The sequence below is a fragment of the Bactrocera tryoni genome, chromosome 2, assembly GCF_016617805.1.
Source record: "Bactrocera tryoni isolate S06 chromosome 2, CSIRO_BtryS06_freeze2, whole genome shotgun sequence".
Taxonomy (NCBI): domain Eukaryota; kingdom Metazoa; phylum Arthropoda; class Insecta; order Diptera; family Tephritidae; genus Bactrocera; species Bactrocera tryoni.
In genome coordinates this window covers 83933300-83957882 of record NC_052500.1, presented here as the reverse complement: position 1 = coordinate 83957882, position 24583 = coordinate 83933300, and the positions used below count along the sequence as shown (strand labels likewise).

General features: G+C 37.3%; 2 protein-coding genes across 2 annotated transcripts in view; one reads left to right on the top strand and one right to left on the bottom strand.

Moving 5' to 3' along the window:
- The first annotated feature begins 233 nt into the window (after nt 1–233).
- LOC120767927 (angiotensin-converting enzyme) overlaps nt 234–24583 on the top strand; it is a 171653-nt gene continuing 147303 nt past the window's right edge. The window contains exons 1-7 of the mRNA XM_040094288.1: nt 234–656; nt 727–1338; nt 2204–2362; nt 2418–2658; nt 2727–3454; nt 4749–4852; nt 4951–5049. Of these exons, the coding sequence (XP_039950222.1) occupies nt 399–656; nt 727–1338; nt 2204–2362; nt 2418–2658; nt 2727–3454; nt 4749–4852; nt 4951–5049 (2201 nt within the window). The 5' untranslated portion in view covers nt 234–398. The remainder of the gene's footprint in view (nt 657–726; nt 1339–2203; nt 2363–2417; nt 2659–2726; nt 3455–4748; nt 4853–4950; nt 5050–24583) is intronic.
- LOC120767930 (skin secretory protein xP2) lies at nt 13333–16307 on the bottom strand. Its single transcript, XM_040094291.1, has 2 exons — nt 16296–16307; nt 13333–14430 (listed from the first exon to the last, which is right to left on the bottom strand). The coding sequence occupies exons 1-2, from the start codon at nt 16305–16307 to the stop codon at nt 13333–13335; spliced, it is 1110 nt and encodes a 369-aa protein (XP_039950225.1).

Genomic DNA, 24583 nt, shown 5'->3' with positions numbered 1-24583 from the left:
GTAGCACTGGAGATATGCGACTGCAACAACATTTACCAGTATTGACAAAATACGAAAAGACTTTTTCGACTACCCAATAAATGTTTACATATAAATATACAACTACAATAAAGTTATGCACATAAAATAAATAAAAAATCAAAAAATAATGATAATTTTGTTGAAAAAAATTTTATTAGTAAAAAATAAAATATTCTTTGCTCTTGGAAAACGCAGGAATTAAAACAAAAACATGTGTGATCAGTGCTAATTTATAAAATAAAATAATTTGAAAGCGTCTTGAAAAAGGAAACATAAAAAATACAACTTTAAGAATTAATGCAAAGTGAAAAATCAACCAAAAGTGCTCAAGTTAAGAAACAGAGAAAGCTGCCTGCCCCAAAACAAAAAGCAAAAATATGGCGAATATAAATAAGAAATTGCTTGCATTGATACAGCTAATAGCGGTACATTTAATAGCAGCGCAGGCAGATCCGCAACTTGATTTGCCACCACTGAACCCCGACTCTCAAGGTCCCGAACTATTGTACAATTCGCTCACACCTAGAACGGCAGCGAGTCCGCTGCAAGCATTGGGCGACTTTGATCGCAGCCAACGCTACGGACCGCCCTATTCCAGCGAAGGACTCAATGATGACGGTGCCGATGATTTTAGAGTAAATATCTATATATACTTACAATATAATATAAACTGAACTCCGCTCTTCCCTTCCATCAATTCCACAGAATGGCCAAACTTATGACGAGCGCATGCGCTACGGTTACACCTACACAGCTAGAGCGCAGAATTTGTCCCGTGCTGCAGCCGATTCACCGTTCAGTGACTACAACAGCAATAACGTGGGACTACAACAGCGCGACAATCCTCGTTATCCCAATCATAATTATGACAACCCCAGCGATCGTTTCGGCAATAACAACCGTTATGCAGATGGCTTCGATGAACGCCAGCGTGAACGTTACAATAACGATAATCCCGATCAGGCACGCTTCAATAACCCAAACAATGATTATAATGCACGTTTCAACGGAAATCAGCCACCAATTGGCGGCAACTTCGATCCGAATAGTCCGTTTAATACAAATAACCCGTATGGCAATGATCGCGGCCGTTTTGATAATCCTTTTAGGCCGAATCAAGATCGTTTCAATTTGAATAATGAACGTTTCTTCGAGAGACAGCGCTTCCAACAGGAGCGTCGTTATCAAATGGAATTGGAGAAGTTGCGGAATCTGCTGGTGGAGACTGATCATAAGGGTTCACTAGAGTGTACAGCGAATGTGGGCGCCCAATGGAATTTCGAGACAAATGTGAACGAGCTAACGCAGGCGGAAGCAGTAAGTAGTGAAGTGAAGGTAGAGAGAGCAGAGAGCGAGGGAGAGATATATGTATAGGTTGGATTAGAATTTAATTTAAAGGTGGAAAAAAGTGCACGGCAAGTTGTGTGCGGTTGCAATTTTTTTATTGAAACATGGCAGTTAATAATAATGCACCGCTGGCTTTCCAAGGTCATTCTCACAAAAGCCATTCGCTTAGCAAAGGCAAAGCATAGAAGCCAAGTAAAAATCCGGCTGTTTTTCGTCTCTTGTTCGTTTTTTTTTTAGAAAATTTCTCAGCCACTTACAGAGGCTCCAAACCTTTACTAGTGATAATTTTCCCACAAAAAAGTCGCATGTTTTGTTTTCCAATTTTTTGCTTTAGTCGCATTCAACCGATCGGGTTTCTCACGTGCAACGCTGCCTCATTCACTCGGTAGTTGTGATTACTTTGAGTTTTATCCGTACGTGTTCGCATGTAATGCGGTCAAAGCGGCAGTCGGTCGTCAAGGTACGACGTGTCTGAAGCACATATGTATGTATCCAAATACATATGCGTGCATATGTGGGTGTCTCTTTAGATTCCACCTTGAACAGTAAGAATTCAATGCCATTTCAAGCTGGCGGTTCCTTGAAAATAAAACAAAAACCGAACCGAAAACGAACAGAAAACCAAAAAGATCACGTTCAAAAGCAAGGTTAAGGTTGTCTACAAAGAGTCTAAGATTTGATATTGATAACGCCCATTTTGTTTTATATTACCACAAGGTTTACAAGCGAGTTTTTCTGTCTCCAAAATATCTTCAGTATCTTCCTTTACAATTAAGTCCTAATTGTCTTACTTTAACACTGAAAATTTCCATTTCATTGCTTCTCTTTCTACCAGTTCAATGCGCAACAACATTATGTGGACTTTCTGCGCTTGGTAGCCGAGCAATCGAAGAACATAAATAAAGATCTGATACTCGATCGGCGGCTTTATCGACAGTTGATGTTGCAATCGGAAGCCGGACCCAATGCCTTACCGATAGAGACTTTGGACCGCGTAAGTTAGCGAAACGCACGCTGTGAGGTACTCTTAATAATCCTTTATTCTTTAGTACAATCGTCTTATCAATGAGATGCTCTACATCTACAATGAGGCCACCATTTGCGCCTATCAACAGCCCTTCATCTGCAACCTGCGCTATATACCCGATCTGAAGGAGATCATGTCCAAAAGTCGCGACTGGGACGAGCTGCAGCACACTTGGGTGGAGTATCATCGCAAAGCGGGTCGAGAAATGCGCGATGGTTATGAGCAGCTGGTGGATGTGATGAACGAAGTGGCCTATGTAAACAGTAAGTCATTGTAACGCTACTAAGACACCATTGAACCAAATAATAATGATCCTAACCATTTCTTGTAGATGTCACAAATGGCGGTGAATTTTGGTATCTGCCCTATGAGTCGGCCAACTTTCGTCAGGACGTTGAGAACGTATGGGAGCAGATACGTCCACTATACGAAGGTCTACATTCGTATGTGCGCCGCAAACTGCGCGATTACTACGGTCCAAATCGTATTAATCGCATCGCTCCGATACCCTCACATATTCTCGGCAATATGTATGCGCAATCGTGGTCAAACATCTTGGACATAGTTATACCGTTTCCTGGTCGTAAATTGGTCGATGTAACGCCGCGCATGATTGAACAGGGCTATACGCCGTTGCTAATGTTCCAATTGGCCGAGGAGTTTTTCACGTCAATTAACATGTCTGCTGTGGGCCCCGAATTCTATACAAATTCTGTGCTCGAGCAACCGCTGGATGGACGTCGTGTATTTTGTGAGCCATCCGCATGGGATTTCTGCAATCGGCATGATTTTCGCGTCAAAACCTGTTCGGAAATCAGTCAAAAGGGGCTGCTGAGCGCTCATCATGAGATGGCGCACATACAGTACTTTTTGCAGTATCGCCATTTGCCGAAGGTATTTCGCAATGGCGCAAATCCCGCTTTCCATCAAGCTATAGGCGATGCTATTATGCTATCTGTGTCGACCTCGAAACACTTTCAAACGATCGGCTTGTTGCAACGTTCTGTGGATGAGTCAAGTTATGATATAAACTACCTCATTACAATGGCCTTGGATAAGGTGAGTTTTTATGTGCAAGGAGAGTAGAGTATGCCTAAATATTGGGCAGTCGAAAAAGTCTTTTCGTATTTGTAATCAAATTTCTACTAATTTGTTTACATTAGAGAAATTATTCCATCAGTGTAAAACTTTTCTGGTTTCTCGGTGAAAAACTGCGACAAGTAATTTTCACAGGCTTCTCTTGAAACCAACTTTACTCCACTAAGGGAGTTCTGCATTGACCGAAACAAGTAGTAGTACGATGGTGCAAGGTCAGGGCTATATTGCCGAGTCTTCAAAGATGTGTGTGGTCTAGCGTTGTTCTTATCGAAGACGAAGCCCTTTCTATTCATCAATTCTGGCCGTTTTTCGTTCGATTGATTACTTCATCATCATCATCAGTTGTTGACAGTAAAATGTAGAATCAATCGCTCGACCAGGCTGGAGCAGCTCATAGTGAATGATTCCTTTCCAATCCCACCAAACACTCAGAATAACCTTTCGAGGCGTCAATCCTGTCTGTGCACCATTTGTTGAGCTTCACCACGTTTAGACCATGATCTTTTTCGCACATTATTGTCGTATTTGATTCACTTTTCGTCTCCTGTTACCATTCGCTTCAGAAATGGTTCGATTTCTTTCGTTTTAACAAAGAATCACAGATGCTAATTCGGTCCATTAAATTTTTCACAGAAAATTAATGTGGTACCCAAATATCGAGGTTCTTTATGTGGCCAGCCGTTTTTAAATGGTGCAAAACCGTTGGATGATGAATGTTAAGTTCCTTAGCGATGTCATGGCTGCTTATGTGACGGTCCTGGTCAACCTTTTCCATAACGATAACGTTAGGTCGACCAGAGCGACAGAGCGAGGTGCATCTTTTCCAGAATGTAAGCGAGCGAACCATTGTTGTGCTATACGAACAATCGTCTCCGAAAATTTCACAACTTTCATTTCACAAATTTCATTTTTGGCTTGCGTGGCATTCTTCCCTTTTTTATATAAAAATTTCAAAATATAGCGAATTTCTTCATTATATTCACTCATTTTTGAACAGCTGTAACTTTTTTTCAACTTCCCCGAATTTAATTTGTTTTTATTTAAATGAAGCTTTAGATCTCATCTTTTCAATACTATATGGTATGACACAATGTGATTGGAGATATACGACCGCAACGACATCTATTAACAAAATACGCAAAGACTTTTTCGACTACCCAATAATTTTAATACATGTTGCTTGAGATATAATTTTTGCAAATTAGTGTTATAATTACACATTGTTGAATACGGCAAATTATTGGCTCTTTCTTAGGTCGCCTTCCTACCTTTTGCCTTGGCTCTTGACAACTGGCGTTATGATGTCTTCAGCGGGAATACAAATAAACACACAATGAACTGTCACTACTGGAATCTGAGGTTAGTTTCAATTAACCAGTGTTAAATTATAAGAGAACTAAAAATAAAATATATTTCATTCACAAACATTAACATCAATCTCATTATCTCTTCTCCAGAGAACGCTATGGAGGTATTAAGCCACCAGTGCTACGCTCAGAGAAGGACTTCGATTTGGGCGGAAAGTACCACATACCAGCAAATATACCATATATTAAGTGAGTAATAAAATTAAGACATATACTTGGGGTGATAAAGCCCCATTATATTTGAGTATGCATATTGCAGAGGTAAACTATTATCAAACTCGTGCCTCTCTCAATATTTTCGGGTTTGTAACACCATCTTGAGTTTACTTTGTAAGTGAACCATTTTTAAGTTAGTTTTCCAGTGTTTGTTGAATTGGGTCATTGGTGTTTACCCTTGAAATGAAACTCAAGCCTTACTAGCGATCTTCTTTCCGCTTTTATTGGCTCTGTATTTCCAGCCAAGATTTCATTTTCTAAACCCACCCATACATCCATAGTTGTAGCATACTTTCCACATCGCTGCGTTTGAAACTGAAAGTGGGAAATGTTAGCTGCCGCGAAATGTAATTCAGGTTTCTTTTGTGCGACTTTCTTTACTTTGCTTCGTCATTTGTACTATTGGTCGTATTACCGTTACATTCACGAGAGTACAATGTGTGGCACTGTTTACGTTTTCCTGAAAGAGTCGCTTTGTTATGACTTAATACCTCGTTTTCTGTTGTTGTTGTTTGTGTTTCCTTGCTGTTTGTTGGGTTGCTTAGCATATACGTTGACTTTGGTGATCGCCTGTGGCCAGTGCTGCCAAAGTCGTCGCTTACTTTGACCCAGTAAACTGCTTTTCATGCTTCACCCATAATCAGCTGCAATATATTGCAGTTGTATAACAACAAAACAATGACAACATATGGATATATGTTGTTTATTCGTGCGGTCGTGTCTTAACGGCGACATTGTACATCGCCACTGTAGAAGCAATGGCGATTTTATGTGTGTTAGGCGGCGGAGGAAGAGCAGTTGCTGTTATAGAAAAGCATAAGGCGAATGAATGTGTGGGAACACTACTGTGAAAAATATTTGTGGTAAGCTAGTAAAACACACCCATTTCGAAGCTGCACCTGACGATGTCATTGACTGATACAATTAGCTGTGGATCGCCGCTTGTTATGTAATGTTATGTGACTTGCGCAATGCAAGTTTGCGTGGTTGCGTGTGTCTGTAATGAGAGCGATTATGTTAATATTAAATAATTTAATGTGCTAATTTAATGATAATAATTTCGAAACTTAGCTTCGATGATGGCTAAGTAAATTTTTATAGTAATTTATGAGACTTGGTAGTAAGGGCATATTCTAGTCCATACGCCCGAATTTCGAGCATTTTTGGCAATTGATAAAAGGAAACAATTTGATATTTTTACTATTCATTTTTTATTATTTGTTTATTTATTTTTGAAGAGTACACAAAATTACTTTAAACATTTATTTAATTGAGCTATTTGTTCTTGAAGGTAAGTAGAGAGGGAGGAAGGGTGTGTCTTCGTCGCCATGATTTCCGCCTTTGTGGTATCAAACAATGTTGTATTCTTGATTAGTACGAACGTCGCCAATTCGAGAAGCTGCAAAACTGAAAAAAGTTCAGTTCACAAAATGTATGTTACTCAAAAATGAAGCTCGATTTTTTACTCATTTTTCAATTTTGCCGAATTTTTTTTTTAAATATTAAAAATTGCAATTTTTCATTTTTGTTACTTTGTGTGAAAGAGAGATATTTAAAGAGGAATATTCGCATATACATACATATATATAGAGCTGTTTAAATCATACTCATATATTTATCCATATTGGGAATAAATCGGCTGATCGGCCGCATCAAAAAAAGGTATTTCAAAAAGTAAACGTGTTCCAAATTTCGTCCATTGCTCAAATAGGTCTAGTTGCCAGGAAATCTTAAATCTTGAAAAATACTTTTAGGGCCGAGTAAACAACAGCTCGCCAATCGTTTCTTCTTTTAGTAATTTGGCGCCAATTCGAGATTTTAAGTGCAGCCAGGTCCTTCTCTACCTGGTATCTCCAACGGAATGAAGGTCTTCCTCTTCCTCTGCTTCCTCCGGCGGGTACTGCGTCGAATATTTTCAGAGCTGGAGCGTTTCATCCTTACGGACGACATGACCTAGCCGCTGTCTCTCAATTCGCTGAACTATATCAATGTCGTCGGATAACTCGTACAGCTCGTCATTCCATCGACTGATCGAAGAACCTTTTACTCGAAAACTCGTAACGCCGACTCATCAGATATTGTCATCGTCCATGCTTCTGCACCATACAGCACGACGGGGATGATTTGTAGAGTTTGGTCTTTGTTCGTAGAGAGAGGACTTTATTTCTCAATTGCCTACTCAGTCCGAAGTAGTACCTGTTGGCAAAAGTTATTCTGCTTTGGATTTCAAGGCTGACGTTATTGTTGGGGTTAATGCTGCTTCCAAGAGATACGAAATTATCTACGACCTCGAAGTTAGGACTGTCAACAGTGACGTGGGAGCCTAGTCGCGAGTGCGACGACTGTTTGTTTGATGACAGGAGATATTTCGTCTCACCTTCGTCCACTACTAGACCCGTTTTGCTTTCTTATCCAGTTTAGAGAAAACTAAACCTGAAACCTTCTTTGGTATCGAACGGCTCGGAGAGGTTCTTCCCGATATTGACTGTGTCGATCCTTTTTTCATGGGTGTTTTCCAAGATTTGGCGCATAGTGAATATCTGGTCAGTTGTTGATTTGCCAGGTCTAAGGCCACACTGATAAAAGTTCAAACAGTTTGTTGACGGTGGGCTTTAATCTTTCACACAATACGCTCCAAAGAACCTTATACGCGATGTATAGCGAGGCTTATTCCTCGGTAGTTGGCGCAGATTGTGGGGTCTCCCTTTTTGTGGATTGAGCAGAGCACTCTTCAATTCCAATCGTTGGGCATGCTCTCGTCCGACCATATTCCAAAAAGAAGCTGATGCATGCTGCTATCAGTTCTTTGCCGCCGTGTTTGATTAGGTCGGCCGGCAAACCATCGGCCCCCGCCGCTTTGTTTTTCTTAAGACGGGTAATTGCTATTTGAACTTCTTCTTGGTCGGACAATGGAACGTTTGCTTCTTCGTCAGCAATTGGGCAATCGGGTTCGACATCGCCTGGTGTTATGTTTTCACTGCCCTTCAGCAGGCTGGAGAAGTGTTCCCTCCACAATTTTAGTATGATCTGGGCATCGGTTACTAGACCACTTCTGGGGTTCTATAAGCACTCAGTTATTTAAGCCACTGTAATTGGCTCTCGCAAGAAATTATATATGTATATCCATAAAATCTCGGCAGTGCCTTATCTCACCATAATTCCAAGCTCTAAATATATCCATCGAAGAAGAGAACTTCTTTCTCCTTTAGGTAAGGAGTTATCTCTTTTTAAGTGTCCATTGTTCATATAAGATTTACACTCATTCTTCATCTCACCATAATTCCGAACTATAAATATATTCTTTGAAGAAAAAAACTTCTTTTTACTGTAGTTACAAATCACTATTGATCTCACCATAATTCCAAGCTCTAAATATATCCGTCAAAGAGGAGAACTTCTTTCAGCAGATCGGCAGAGTTATCTCTTACAGGGGTACGTAATTCTGAAAAGATAGGCACTCTTGTTTCAGTTCATCATAACTTCACGTAGTAATTTAGCTGCAGTAGTTTTTTTGTCAATATTTTGACATATGCTTACTTTCAGCGGCCAAAAAATGTTAAAGGAGAAACATTCTTTGAAGAAAGAAGGGATAACCATTCGAAGTTACAGAATTCTTCATTTTCTTGTTGATTCCTCGTATATTCCATTAGATTTTACTATGCACATTGTTAGTGGTAACGAAAGTGACAAGTGACATGTGACAGTTAACAAGACCTTGTCGCGCGTGTCAAATCACTGAGCTGTCAAATTCTCGAAACTAGTTAATTAGCAACTGTCAATTTGCTACGAATTTACATGCAGAAACCCGAAAAGGCACAACTAAGCCGAATGTGTAGTAGCGAACACGTCCATTTGCTTCACTCACACGCTTGGCACTGAGGTGGGCCAAAACAGTAAGGCGTTACTGCCTGAATAAAGTGACCACATTAAATAGTTAACTAAGTCACGAGTGTACTCCAAATTGACATATCCAGATATGACTGGTGGTCTGGTGTATTTAATTCGCTTGAAAATATTATTTATATCAAAACGCGCTGTCGGCGGTATTTCGCGCTGACATTCGCCGCTATCAAAGGAACACAATGTACGCATGCGCACAAAAGCTTGCCAACAATGGCCAACTGCGACCGCAATTAACCCAGTTTTTCGGCATATTGTTGGATGCTTTTCGGGCCATTGTAGAGGAGCATCGACCAACGCAGACGTAAACAAGCTACAACTAAAGAAACTTTTATTTCTAAAGCAACAATAGTAACAATCATTCCAGCTTAACTACCAACAACAAGGCAAACAAAGTAACACACGAAAAAGAAGGAAAAAATTGTAAAGGCGAAATTTGCATAATTTTTTTGGGCCATTAAAAAATGACAGCCTGATAACGAATGGCGTTTTATGGGCAATTATTGTGATTGAATTCGTAATGTGGATGTGCGAGAAGAAGTGTTGGCCATTAACTGTGTCAGAGATGTGGTGACAATAATAACAGCCGCGCGACTCTTGACTGAATTGGCAAGCAACTGGCTGGCGTGCTAAGCAAGTTGTCGGCGATTATGTAATAGCATAATCACGGCAGGTGGTAATACGCACGCTACGATCATATACTATCTATAATTAGCGGAACAAGTGTTGAAAGATTGAGTTTATGTAGTTTGTACTTTCTGGCGGTTGTGGGAATGTTGCCAAATTGAAAAATTTAAATACTCGTGTGTAAGTAAGTAATGTGGAGTAAGTCCAGGTGGCCTGTAATATTGGAGTATTGTAAACAACTCAGCCAAATGTAGAAAATGCTTGAATTAATAGCCTCTCATGAAAATTACTTGCTCTGATTAAAAAATGATAAAACAACAAAAAAACGTTAACTGCGGTTACATCGAAACTGTTATACCCTTCACAAATACGAAATATTTCTTATAAGAACTTTTATCGGTCAGTTTGTATGGCAGCTTTATTTAATACTGATCCGATATGCACAATTTCAGGGAATATTGCAACATTATCTCATACAATAACTCATGCAAAATTTCATATAAGTATCTCCTAAAATGAAAAAGTTTTCCATACAAGCACTTGATGCCGATCATTCAGTTTGTATGGCAGATATATGCAATATAGGTCCAATATATCCCAATCCGATAATGAGCAGCTCCTTGATAAGAAAAGAACACCTACGAAATTTCGGATGGATATCTCAAAAACTGAGGGACTTGTTTCGCTAAATCGACTAAGCTCGTCACTCTGATAATTTATATATACATATATTGCTTTATGCCTAAGACGTTTTTTGAGGTTTACAAACATCGCTGCAAGCTTACTATACCCAGTTCAGGGTATAAATATTTATACATATACCATATGTGTACATTATATCACAAATTGAAAAGAAAAGCAGCTGTAGAGCAATATTTATTTATTAATATTAATAAAGCGCTATCTTAAACCAATTATAATAATATTTTTTTTTTTTTAAATACAAAATAAGCTTTATTTTACATTTGAAATTCTCTAAAAAATTTGAAAATTAATTCCCGAAATTAAAACTGCGCTTACGGTCTGCCCTCGTGCGCCTAGCAATTGCTCATTCAATGCAATGCATCATTGCCACATGTACTTGTACATGTGTTAGTGCACCGAAACTCATTAAAATTAAGTCAAGAAACGAGCAAAAAGCCAAGCAGTGCAATCACTATTAAATATTGCAACACCTGAAATCAATTGTAGCCGACACTCAAAGTGATTGCAGCTAGAGAATACTGTTGCAACATAATGTGCGCCACAACAACAGCAATAGCAATAGCAATAACAGTGCCTCAAATAAGTGCGCTGATTCGCGAACTGTTTTCTTAATTTTCCGTTGGCGCGCGTATAAAGTCAATAGCAAAGCGATATTGCCGCATTATGTGGTATGGTGGAATTAAGGGTAGATGTGGCACACCCACAAGTTGTGCAAGTATAAGAAATGCTTGAAAAAAATTATAATGACAACGAAAATCATAAGTCTTGTCAGCTATTAGTTTAAAGGGTACGGAGAAGTCGGGTTATTGCTGTGGAACTTGCAGTTGCTGATTAGAAATTGTTTTTAGAAAAGGAGTGTCTGGTTCTGTTTCTGTTTCTGTTGTTCTATCTACTCTCACATCAGCTAAGTGCGGCTTATTAAATATTTTTGAAAGATTCATCATTGTTTGAAGATGTTTTGAAATTATATGATCTGTTAGCTTATAATTTTTTTTAATGTAATATCAGGTTTTGTAAAGCATTATCGCTTGATTATTTAAAAATCAGCGGATAGTTGAATGTTGCGAGCAATTTTTGAAATTTTGAAGCAACATGTTTTCTAACTATTTGCAAAAAGCAGCGATACAATAACGATGTCTGATTGTGATTTTGAAGTCTTTAAGCTTTTATTGTGAAGAAATTAACAAATTTTAATAAAGCTATGGAGATGAATGGCGCTGAAGGAGCAACAGCTCCAGATATTGAACAAATTATTTTTAGTTTTTGTATAGAAATTTAAAAAATTAATAAATATATTTTATTATTATATATACAAAAATAATAAGTGATTTTATTTTGGTATGTAGTATGTTGGAAATTATTATAAAGCAAAATTATCATTTAAAATTTTTTTTCCATTGAAGATGTCTTCCAAAAATTCTATAAAATTCAAATCAATAAATAGGCACTCATTTGTTTGGGTTTTTAATTCGAATAATTGTTTTATTTCACATTTCATTATTACATCAACAACTTACACATTTCATACAATTAACAGTTATTTGGTAGTAGTAAAGAGTATGTTTTTTTAATTTTTTCATAAATTTTTTCGTCACATATTTTTTTCAATTATCGCTATATATTTGCCTTAGGTTTTCAGTTTTGATTTCAATGTATAAAAATCATATAAAAATCGTATAAAAAATCATAAAATAAAAACAAAAAAAATGAATAAAAAATAATAATACAATACGGTCACACTAACTCACGCAGGAGCATTACTTAAACTAATTTTTTTGTTACACGCTTTACACTTTTACTGTGTGCAGCGTTTGCGAATATCGTAGCATAGAGTAGAGTATGTAAATATATTGTGAGAAGTAGGTATGTAAGTTATGATTGCATTTGCATATAAGAATATTGTCTCTATAAATGTCTGCAGGTATGTGTTGCATATTTAACTATGTAATATATAGTTAGCGAGCTATTAAAAATATATATATTGCATTATTACAGCACGATTAACACTATTACTTTACTAACAGAATTGATTATATTCATAAACATATTTACATAGACATGCACTTTGATATGTGCTTAGCGTTGAAGCATATCTCAAAGACGATTAAACCTGCAAGTTTCTTAGTAAGCATACGCCGCAGCTAATGCCCATTGCTTACATACATCGTTACATATACTGATAACTATACTCATGCTGGCATTTATATACTTCCTCCAATGGGAGTAAATCAACGCAAAACAACAACAAGATCATTTGTCATTATCACTTAAACTCGAAGTCGAACGCCACCGGCAAGGCAACGCTTGGAAATGCACCTCCGAAAGCTCGAGCGCCTTTGAACTGTCTTCCCAAATCGCATGCGTTGTGCTGGTGGTGTGCGGAGGACGCGATTGGCCATGTCACAGGAACCCCACCCTGTTGGACGTGTCGCAACGGCGCCAAATATCACTGTTGGTCGGAATACTGTGTTATATATTCCTTTGTACAACTTGAAAACTGCTTAAAAACACTTAAAACTAATTATTCATTATATTGTCTATATGTATATATATGTAAAAATGTTTGTTACTTGTTGAGTTTATATAAAAAAAATTATGGCTTAAACTAAAATCGTATCAAATGTACATACAAAAAATAATAATTGGTAAAAGATCAGTTATATTTTTATGTGTGTAAAGTACGTGTCTCTCAAATTCCAAAACGTTTCGCCTAATTCGAGTTCCAAAACGTTCCAATATCACGATAACGCGGTTACGGTATATCCTACTCAATCTTCTCACATTTCATACATCACTCTGGCGAGTCACAACCTCCACATACTTTTGATTTCCTGCTGGTCCGTCCTAACGTCGCACATTCATAAGCCTTTCTCAGTTAATTTCTCAATGCTGTAACGAAAGAAAGAGGGAGAGATAGGGAAGGAACGAATGTGTTGCGGAGTGAACGTTGACGGAGCGAAAGGCAAAGGCATTTAGGCAATGTGTGTATGTATGAGAGAGAGAGAGTGAGATAGAATTGCCATATTAGTATTCATGCTCCTCATGTTCGTATTCGCCAAAAGATTCCACCTCATGACCACCAAAGTCGTGGCTCTCCTCATGGTGATATTCCTCATGGTGGACGGGCTCGTGAATTTCCTTGTGTACGAATACGGGTTCCTTGTAGGAGATGTGTTTCTCATGGTATTCGGGCACGTGCTTCTCAATGTGAACTGGCACTGGTTTTTCGACAGGTACCTTGACTGGGTAGGGCACATGTTTTTCAACCTTGACTGGGATTTCCTTGATGACTGGGTATGGGGCTGGTACTGGTACTTTGACTTCGTATGGTACGGGTTTCTCAACATGCACTGGCACGGGGTTATCATAGGGCACATGCACTGGTACGGGCACCTTCTTGATCACTGGCACTGGCACTGGTTTCTCAACATGGTATGGTACTGGTTTTTCAACATGATAAGGCACTGGCTTGTCGACATGCACCTTGACTGGGTAATGGACGACCTTCTCAACTGGGTATGGCTTGTCGACGGGCACGTGCACCTTCACGGGGTAGTGCACCTTCTTTTCAACTGGATATGGTGCGGGCACATGAACTTTCACTGGTACATGAACCTTCTTTTCAACCGGGTATGGCGCGGGCACGTAGACTTTGACGGGCACTGGACGATCATAGTGCACATGTACGGGTACGGGTATCTTTTTCTCAACTGGATAAGGCGCAGGCACTTCATGTGGCACCTTTACGATTTCCTTGACCTCATATGGTACATGCTTGACCACAGGGTATGGTTTGGGCACTTTCACCTTAATCGGCACGGGTATATGTTTTTCGACGGGCACATGTACAACCTTTTCGACGGGGTATGGTTCGGGCACCTTCTTGATGATAGTCAGTGTTTTTTCCTCATGTATTGGATGATGGTATGAGTGGTGGTAGTCCTCGAAATGATGTAGGCCACGTTTGGTTTTGGTGCTGTCGCTATCGTCGGCAGCAGCGGCGGAGGATTCCTTGGCACCTTCCTTTGCGGGTTCAGCGGATTTCGCTTCGACGGCCTTTTCGTCTTCGGCGCGCGTGCTGATGGCCAGCAGCAACACCAGGGCGAGCAATGATGCTGAACGCTGTTGCGAGAGAGAGAGTGAGAGAGAGAGTAGGGAATGAGTTAAAAGAGGAGGGGATGAAAAGGAGGATTCGGAGACAAGAAGTAGTTGTTGTAAGATTTCAGTAGATTATAGGATTTGTTTTTGATTTTTGGGAAGTGAAGTTTGCATTTTTTTAAATTTAGAAAAGCAAGAAAATTTGAAATTTGTTGGGAAATGTAGAAGGAGGAGTTAGGATATGTATTAGTAAATTTTCTTTCTAATAAAGTGGAATAATTGTTTCAATAATGTAATTTTTGCTATTTACTAAGTTGATAATAAGGAATTTTAAATGAATTAGTTTCAAGTAAAGAAGCAGTTAGTTATACGGCTACACTTTTTGATGGCTTCTCATAAATCATTTAAAATCCGAATTTGTTTTTTTTATATTTGAAGGATTTTAAAAATAATTAATAAATAAAAATTTTGAAAAAAAAAATTAAAAATTCTTTTTTAATAATAAAAAGTGTAATTTTTGAAAAAAAATTTAAGCAAAAGAATTATTTTGTAAATTAAATAATAATTTTAATATTTTAAATATAAAAAAATTTGGAATAATAAAATGTGTAATTTAAAAAAAAAAAATTAGCAAGGAAGTATTTTTTTGTTTAAAAAATAGTTTTAACATTTTAACAGAAATTTTATTTTAATATTAAAAATGTGCAATTTTTGAAGAAAATTTAAACAAGGAATTATTTTTTTAAAATAATAATTTTAATATTTTCAACATTAAAAATTTTTTTAATAAAAAAAATATACAATTTTGAAGAAAAATGTAAGTAAGAAATTATTTTTTATTTAAATAATTTTAATTTTTTAAACATTAAGGGAAATTGGAAAATTGAAAATGCGAAATTTTTGGAAAAAAAATTTAAGCAAGAAAGTATTTTCTTTTAAATAATAATTTTAATATCTTAAATATAAAAGAAAATGTGTAATTTTGAAAAAAAATATGGCAAGTAGAATAAATAATACATTTAATACTTTTTTAAGTAATTCTGAAAAAAAAATTTTAAGGCCAGAAAAAGTTTTATTTAAAAAGTAATTTTAGTATTTTAAAGATGTTATACAATATTTAATATTTTTAAAACGAAATTATGAAATTTTAGAACAAAATGTGATGAAAGAAGTATTGTTTTTATTGGAAAAATAATTTTGATATTTTTTTTGAATTATGAAAATATCTTATTTAAAAGTATTGAAATATTTTGTAACTAAAACGTAATTTTTGAAATTAAAAAAAATTTTTTTTGGAATATTCGTTGTAAATTTGAGAAAAGTTTGAACGCATTATTTTTTTCTTCTATATTATTTGAAATACTTTGTATATCTAGCAAATTTTTTTAATGAATTTTTTAATTAAAAAAAATTAAAGCAAGCCGCATATTTTAACTAAAATATTATTTTAAAATTTTATTGCACTTTGAAAAATAAATATTTTTTTGAAAAAATCAAGAAAATTTGAAAGCGGTATTTTATACTTCAATATTATTTGAATTACTTTGCATTAATAGTAAATTTTTGAAGAACTATTACTTTGAACAAGGATTTTAGAAAAATAGTATTTTTGAAAAAACAAATCCAAATATCGTTTCAATAATTTTCGTTTCGAATGTTTCTTTCTCACTTGTTTAATAACTGTATAAAATTCTTTATCCAAATTGCACCATTTCACTGCTTGTTTCGGGTTTTCGGCAATTCGATTTTATTTTTCCATAATCTCATAATTTCTCTAGAATACCACAATATTGGCTTTTAGCATTTATCACCCTTGAGTTATTTTATCTTTTATTAATAATATTTTCTCAAACTTGAAGTTGTAATTGCATGATCACACGCATACATACCAGCAGCTTCATCCTAAATCACAGTTACAACGAAAAGTTGAAATTAATTAAACGCGAAATCCTCTGTCTGATATCCTGCGATGCTATTCCTCACGCACACAGCAAATTCACAATCCTTTAAACACTTTTGCGCAGATATTTCTTCGTTTGCGAAAGGAACTGCAAACAAATGAAATGGAGAAAAAACGAAAGACTTAAGAAACAAACTCGAGCACTGAATGATTGTAATTCGTCGCTGTTTAACAGAACACTAATATTTTTCTACAACACACGCTGGATTATATATAGAGCAAATATCCAAAGATATATGAATATACATATTTTTTAATATTAAATCAATTTATTGCTTGCTTTTTTTGCTGAATTTCGATTTGGTTTTTGTTATTACTTTGTAAACGCCGCACGATCCGTGCACGAGACGCGAGTTTTTGCAGCTACGTGAAGGGAGAGAAGAACGTAAAGCTAACTGTTGTGTATAGCTAAACAGTAAACGATTGAATGATGCCAATTGTGGCCACAGTCTGCACTTTTATAGTTAATTCCATTTTCATTTGGCCAACCGAGTCGTTGCGGCTGCGCGCTTGCCGCCGCTGGCTGGCCGAAGAGCTGGCCGAAAAAGCTGCAGCGGACGAAGGCGAAGAAGTGGAGCAGCAAGCAAGCCAGCCACGGCAAGACATGCAAAAATATGCCAGACAACAATAGTGCAAATAAAAACTCAACAACAACAATAACGACATCTTGCGAGCAATATAGCAGCATGAAAAGTAAAACTGCTGTAATAGCAACAATACCAGCAACAACTGGAAGAGTGGCGTTGCTCAAAGACACACATACATGTAAGTAAATGTACGCCAGTTGTGTATGTGTGTGTGTGTGTGTGGTCTAAAATGAATGTACGCGCGCAGACGCAATGCAGCAGTTTACATATAAGGCAACAACAAATACATGCACGTTGCAAGCAAACGTCGCACACACACATAAATGCAAACGTGCTCGCAACATGCAGCAGTGCAGCGCTAAGCAACCGTGCGGCTCGGCGTAGCGGCACATGCGCTTCTCCATGTTGTCACTGTTGTTTTTGTTGCTATATTGCCACTGCATTGCATATTTGCTATTGCCTTTGTTGTTGGCTTTTATTACTGATTACACCGCCGCCTGTGCGTCCGCAAACACTGCTCGGACGTGCTGCAACAGCTGTGTGTGTGTGTTGGTTTGCTTCGCACATTCGCTAATTTGCTTTAGTTTTTCCTATTGTTTCACGCTTGTGCGCCGTCTGCTTTTAATTTTGTTGCTGTCTGTCTGGCGCAAACGTAATTGAATTAAAAACGCATCGAAAAGTGTTATTGCCGCCACTGCACTTCTGTGTTTCAATACACCATTGCCCGACTCTTTGTTCCTACCCTTGTACCTTTCGGCTGGCGAGGCGCTTGTGATGCGCAAGCGCGTAGTTTTTTCGCTTTGTTTCTCGCTTGAAGAGTTTTGTGTGCGCGTATGTTGGTCAGTAGTTGTAGTTACTTCTTGTATTCTCGTAAAACGTGCAAGTGCTGTTATTGCTTCATGTTGTTACAATATTTGCTGTGCCTTGTTGTTTTTGGCGGGATCAAGTGTGGTAATCGTTTGGCGATAATATAATATAATTAGATAAGCAATCACTTTTATTGTAGCGTGTCAATTGCTTTATGAGTGCAAGTCTTGTTGCTTGTCGCTATTTTTTGATATTTTGTCAGATTGTCATTTGAAACTTTTTATTGCGCTCAGCAAATGTTAGTTGGTGGAAAACCAACTGAGTTTGAACATTTGGCAAACGCGCGATTTCGGAATGTAAAAGAAGCCGTTATTGCAGAAAAATTAGGTAAAAGTGCTTTGGAAATTGTGTTAATAGCTTAATTTGGTGGGCAGCTTCTCTTGAAATGATTTTTTAATGTTAAAATTTTGAAGCTTTTTGTGATTGATTACTGTTGCAATCTCACAAAAGGTATTCTGTTGGATGATATAATGATATTAATCTCTATAAAGTTAATTTAAAGGCTACTGGAATTTAAAAACTACAAATATATGAAATAAAAGCATGCCTCTTCGGTCAAAAAGGAAACTGTATCTTCGCCATTTGTAGAAACTCTGTTTGATAATTGACTAGTTCCGAAGCCTTTCAATATGATAAGAAATAAAGAAACTCACAGTAGGTTGGTCTCAGGAAGAGAATAGATGAGGGTATCTCGAGTTAAGGCAGAACGGCCCGACTGAAATACAGTTCATATGACAAAAGGGTAATAAAAATTGAATTGACTCTTTCTTGGCTGCGAAGTCGTCGTAGTTCTTTTGGGATCGAGTCCATAAATTGCCAGAAAGGTATGAAATAGTAATTAATAATTTTTGAAAACAAAAAAAAAATATATTAAGATAAAATGCGTCGGAGACGAAAGATAAAATAACAAAGACGAAAGTGAAAATAATTTACTTCATCCAGCAGAGGTTGGGAAGGCAAAGAGGACTGACGTGGTTGCAGTTTTAAGGGTTGAAAACGATTAATCTCAAGTTACGGCAAATCTACAACTTTTGTATGTACATACATCTTTTTCACCTAACCTCAAAATTTATGTGAAAAATTCAGATGTCCAAATTTTTGGGTTATTAATTTTTATCTGGGGGACTATTCTTCACTGGATCATTTCTGTAGTCAGTCATCATTTCGTGGCCGCTTGACCACCAAAATCGTCGTATGTTCGTGAATTGGGCTGAGCTCAACTTGAAAATGATCCGGATTTTCAACGAAAAGTCATCTTCAGCGATGAGGCTCATTTCTGGCTCAATGGCTTCGTCAATAAGCAAAATATGCGTTATTGGTTATGCAGAAATTTACTACTCCATGAGTCACTCCGTTTGGTGCGGTTAATGACCGGCATGTTACTGTATATGGGAATCGCTACCGTTCAATGATAACCAAATACTTTTTTGCCTGAATTTGATGATATGTACTTGGACAATATGTGGTTCCAACAAGATGGCGCCGCAAGCCACACAGCGAATGCCATGTGACGTAGATGAAGTCTATGGTCTATGCCATCAAGTCAGCAACGATTGATGAGCTTCGTACGAATACCGAATGTGAAATTGCAGCAGAATCGGCCGATTGATGCTTCGAAAATTGGGTTCAGCGACTGAAATAAAGAATTTCATTGATATTCCAAACCGGTTTTGCTTTAATCTAATTGAAAACCCCTTTATATGGTATATTACTCGTATAGACTTTTTTACCTGAGAAACTTAATGCACTTTGCTCAGGGTGTAATAAACTAAAATTCACAATTTAAAGGCCATGACATAAAATTTTTTTAATGAACATTTTAAAAATATCCAATTGAATATTATATAAGGGCAAATTAAATGAAAGAACAGCCTTTTAATGTCTTCTATTGGCTCAAAACGCACGGAGCTAAATCAGGCGAATACTTTGGTTTAAAGATGAGGATAGTATAAGAAGAGCTTGCATAATATTTCGGAGTCACTTAAGCAGCCATTTTATTGTGTATCAAAAATGCTGGTTCAACGTTACAGAGTAACAAAAAGAAACCCATAACGGCAAGGTAATGCTCTGTATTTGATGGATGCAGAAGGTCGTTCTGTATTATAAGCTTGTAAGTTCAGGTGAAACCAATACTGGGAAACTCATCCGACCATAACTCAACAAATTGAAGCAAATGATTGCTGAAAAATACCTAAGATTAGCGATAGGCTAATAGGCACTAGGGAAGAACTTTTCATCATAAAAACGTTCGGTCTTATGTTGCAAGACCGGAAAAAAAACTATTTAAAAAACAGTGGTTGGGAAATTTTGCAAAACCTGCCTTATACATGCAGATCTTATCCCTTCTTTCTGTTATTTGTTCCGGTCAAGTCAGAACGCCCTCACTGTAATAAGGTTCATATCACAACAGGTAAAATAATTGAGTCGACTCATTTTTGGCTGCGAAATCGGCGCAGTCCTTTTGGGAGTGAATCCATAAGTTGCCAGAAAGGAGTGAAAATGCTATAGCTTCAGACCGACAAGACTTTATATATTTATTTTGTACAGAGTTTCCTTACATAAGTGTTGAAATTTTGAAAAAATATCACGATTAGAGCTCAAATAATAGCAGCATTTTTAAAATTAAAATGAAAAGCTTTTATTTTGGCGCTTGGGAACACTTTGCTAAATGTTGTTTTCCATGGAGTATTGTATTAACACCAATTTACGCTTTGATTAATTGTTGTCCGTTTTGCACATGCAACTGCAGCTACTTATGCCATTTCGGCGACGGAGCAATACATTATCTCTTTTTGTCATCAAAATTCATTGCATTAAAATCACTTCCTGAACAATGAAACCACAAATATTCGCATTGCCGCAAATAACTATCTTCTAATTCAATTTTTATTGACCACAAATATGCAGCACATGTGAAAACACTTACACATAAGACTTTAGATGCTTACAAACTAAGAGATGTATGTATATACTATATACTATATATATGTACAAATTCATGGATATATATGTAGCTGCGAATTTCTTTGTCTTTTATTTTCCTTCCATCAAATTCATTAGGTTACTTGGTTAAGAGGCAGTCATCAGTCGTCAGACCAAAAGACTGCCAGCCAACCAACCAGCCGTGCAATGACCAACATTTCCCATAATAATTGTGGAAGCCATTTAATTGTATTTGTCTGTCTTTGGGCAGCGCAGCGTACATCTCTCTGCTTTCCAACCTTTTTATTTTCATTTTAAAACCAGGTATTATTGCATTTCTCCGAGGTTGGTGTTGATTTTGTTTGACTATTCGGTTATGGCTGTTGCATGCAACACACATTAGTTGCGGCAGCCAGCGCCGACTACCACAAACTGCTGCTCGGCGGCAGCTGCTCAAGCTCACCGCTTGCTGCACATCTCCCAACTCGTTTTACTTGCCTGCATTAATTCGACGTCTCTGATTACCTTCCTTGTTATTATGTCAATGGGTCTTTGGCATCATTTCCATATTTGCCACTTCTGGCTGGCGGTTGCTCGCACACTTTGCTGCAATGGCTTTGTTTCGCGCCTCCATTTACAGTTTTTTTGTTTTGTAAGCCACGAATAGCCACTTTTGCTTTCTTCTCAATGGATGCTTTCAGCAATGTTGTTGTTGTTTATGGTGTATAATGTGTTGTGTTCATTGTTGTTGTTTGTGTATGTGTTGCTAGCAGTGTCTTCATGCAGCGACAACTTCATCGTGTTTTTGCCGATTATTTGCCTTCGCTTCGCACATTTCGCGTCGCTGAATCACGTCGCTGAATTCCCGCATTAAAGCTGGTGTTGTTTGCTTTGACCAACGCATCCGCTATGCAACAGTTGCTACTAAAACTCAAATCACTTTTATTGTCATTGCTTCTTTGTTGCTTTTTATTGTTGTAACTATCGTGGCTATGTTGGAATGTTGCAATGTGTTTGTTCGTTTGCAGTTTTCGCCTAACTGGCTAGTCACATAGGATTTGCTTTACACCATGATCATTACAGCTATTTTGAGCTTCGGCTGCACGCTGGGCAGATTTGATACTTTGAGGGTGAAGGAGGTATCCAAAATAAATAATATATATTTATTATAATGTTTTAGGAGATTTTTTTTATTTTTTGCATATTATTAAGAGGAATCTAGTGTGGTATTTACGAAAAAATGATATTTTTCACATTTCGATGGTCTATTTTTTTTAAATAATTTATCTTGGATAGTTCTTGAGTAACAGTCTTCTAAAGTGTAGCCGCTCAGTTAAGTCAGCTCCATTAGCTTATCTTTAAACGCGATTTTCTCTAAATTACATTTTTCAAATCAGCTTGAGTGATCACTCGAAGACAAACGGTCCGATTACTATCAAATTTTGTGTTCTGTATTTTCTTCGTTCTCAATACAGCTCACAAATCGAGTCGAAGGATCGAAGAAAAATCAATGGATCTCACTTGAATAGATATTCGACTTTTGGATATCGGAGTGAATGCACACATCTCCCAAGGAAGCTGCACTTCAGAGCAATACATCTACGCCTACTTCCTCCACCTTCGCTTAAATGAACCTACAGGGATCTGGTAGTATAAAACTAGAGTTGATGAAGAGCTGCCGACAGAAGACGCCCTCACCTACTCTCATCTTAACTTCGATCTATCCATGAAAAACTCACTGCACCCCTTCTCTAACGGCTTCTGCCCTTAAGACTCTCGCAGATAGGTAAGTTAAGAAGAAACCTCAGGAGAGTTTATGCGATGCAGTAATTTAGAAGATTGTAAAGAATGCAATTGAGGCGCCAATCCCTTACTTCGCAGCCATCGCCTTACAGCGTGTGGAATGGTATTGAGACCATTGCTTAGGTTGTACTTAGTGCACCACATATGCCGATGAGAGATACTTTTTAATACGCTCCAGCTGCTTAGCTAGGGACATTATAGGTTAACTCACGGTTTCATAGAGGTAGAACATCGCTCTTGGTGAGTGGCCACACCTCTGCCCATTTTTTCTTCTACAACCGTATAGGTCGACTGATACCGTCCTCACAATCTCCTCAATGTTTGGATTCCTTGAGAGCTTCTTATCCGGAATAATCCTAGCGAGGAGGTAGTGATTTATTTACTATATCATCTAATTGAGTATATCCCACAAAAATATGTTAACAATGACCCACAGTGCGCCACTTACTTTCTGCAAATTCATTAATTTTTCTATTTCTCTCTTTATCTTGTACTCACATCTAGTCTCAATGCATATTTCTTGCTTTGACATCTCGCCAAATTAAATTTGAAATTTTATGTTTGCCGAAATTGTCTTTGCTTGTTTGCGTTTAACTGGCTCAGCTAGTCAGTCTGCCGCAGAAAGGGGATAATTCGACCATCAAGCGAATTTGTTTACTCAAACTCTAATAGCAGACATAAGCTCTCTTAGTCAAAACACGCTTACAAAGAAGCGATAACGTTTTTGCTAATATTGTAAACAGCTGCTTATGTCATTCAACACCGACTCTTTACACAAACAAACATTTTCAATTCAATGCTCGCAGTATTCCCAAGCCCCGACTCCAGCATCCAACACAGCTTTTTTCCACTTTTACCTCACCTTCCCCGGCACTCGCTTTGTTTTATTAAAGCATCGCATAATTTCCTCTTTTAGCTTTGATTGCTTGCAATACACAGCATTACAGTGCACATATCCACACATCTGTGTGTCTGTGTGTGTGTGTGTTTATTTGCTCCGGATTGCCCGTGCGCGTCTGATATATTTATTACGGTTTTATGTTTTGGCATTTTCAAGCGGTTCAAACTAATAAACCATTGTTTGCGCTAACCCATGTGTTGTCGGCTTCCCGTCAGTGCGCTGTCAGTCGTATGTAGCTTCAATAAACGTGAGATAAGTCTTGGCATTTTTCTCCAGCCAGCCATGGTGCCTGCTTTGCGACTCACTACTCCACTTTCCTACTGCTCTACTTTCGGTGTGTGCTTGGTACTTCCTTGATTTAATTATGAAATCACAGGATAAACTTTGTTGCATAATAATGCAATGAAATACGTGCATTTTGTTGTTGTTGTTGGTGCTGTCAACTAATTGCCCACTAAGTGTTTATTACATATATTTAAATAGCTTATGTAAATAGCTGTATTTGCGGTAAATTGCGGTAATATTATATAGCATTTGCTTACGTCATTAAATGAATTACGTTCAATCGATGCGAGTTAGTGAAGACACGCAACTGCAAGTAAGGCTATCGAATAAACACGCAAGTATGGTGATTATGTATTTATCATAAGCTTTGTAGCGTTGTTTGGTTTGTATGACCAAACGATTAAACTCAATCAAAAATCTTTAAATTCTTAACGCGGGTGGGAGAAAAGTAAAGGTCTTTATTGAGCTGAGAATAATTTTATTCTAATTTTATTTTCAAACGTTGATATTTTTGATCAAGCTGCCTTGGTTTTTAATGCGAAATTTAAATCTCATAAGGTCATCTCTTTCAGTTATTGTAATATTGGAAGGGTCCTTGCACATAACAGGGCAATTGAAAAGTCCTCGGCTTGACTAACAAGTGGCGCTACTAGAATTAAATCCAGTTATCCCTAACTTTCAGGCGGCGCGTGTATAAATTTGACAGCTGTCGCTTAGCTTAGTTTACAAGTGATATCATTTTGAGTGAAGCAACTTTTGTTATTTTGAAAAAAATGGATAAAAAGAAAATTCGTGTGATGATGAAATATTGCTTTTGGGAGGAAAAAATACAGTTACAGCACAAACATGACT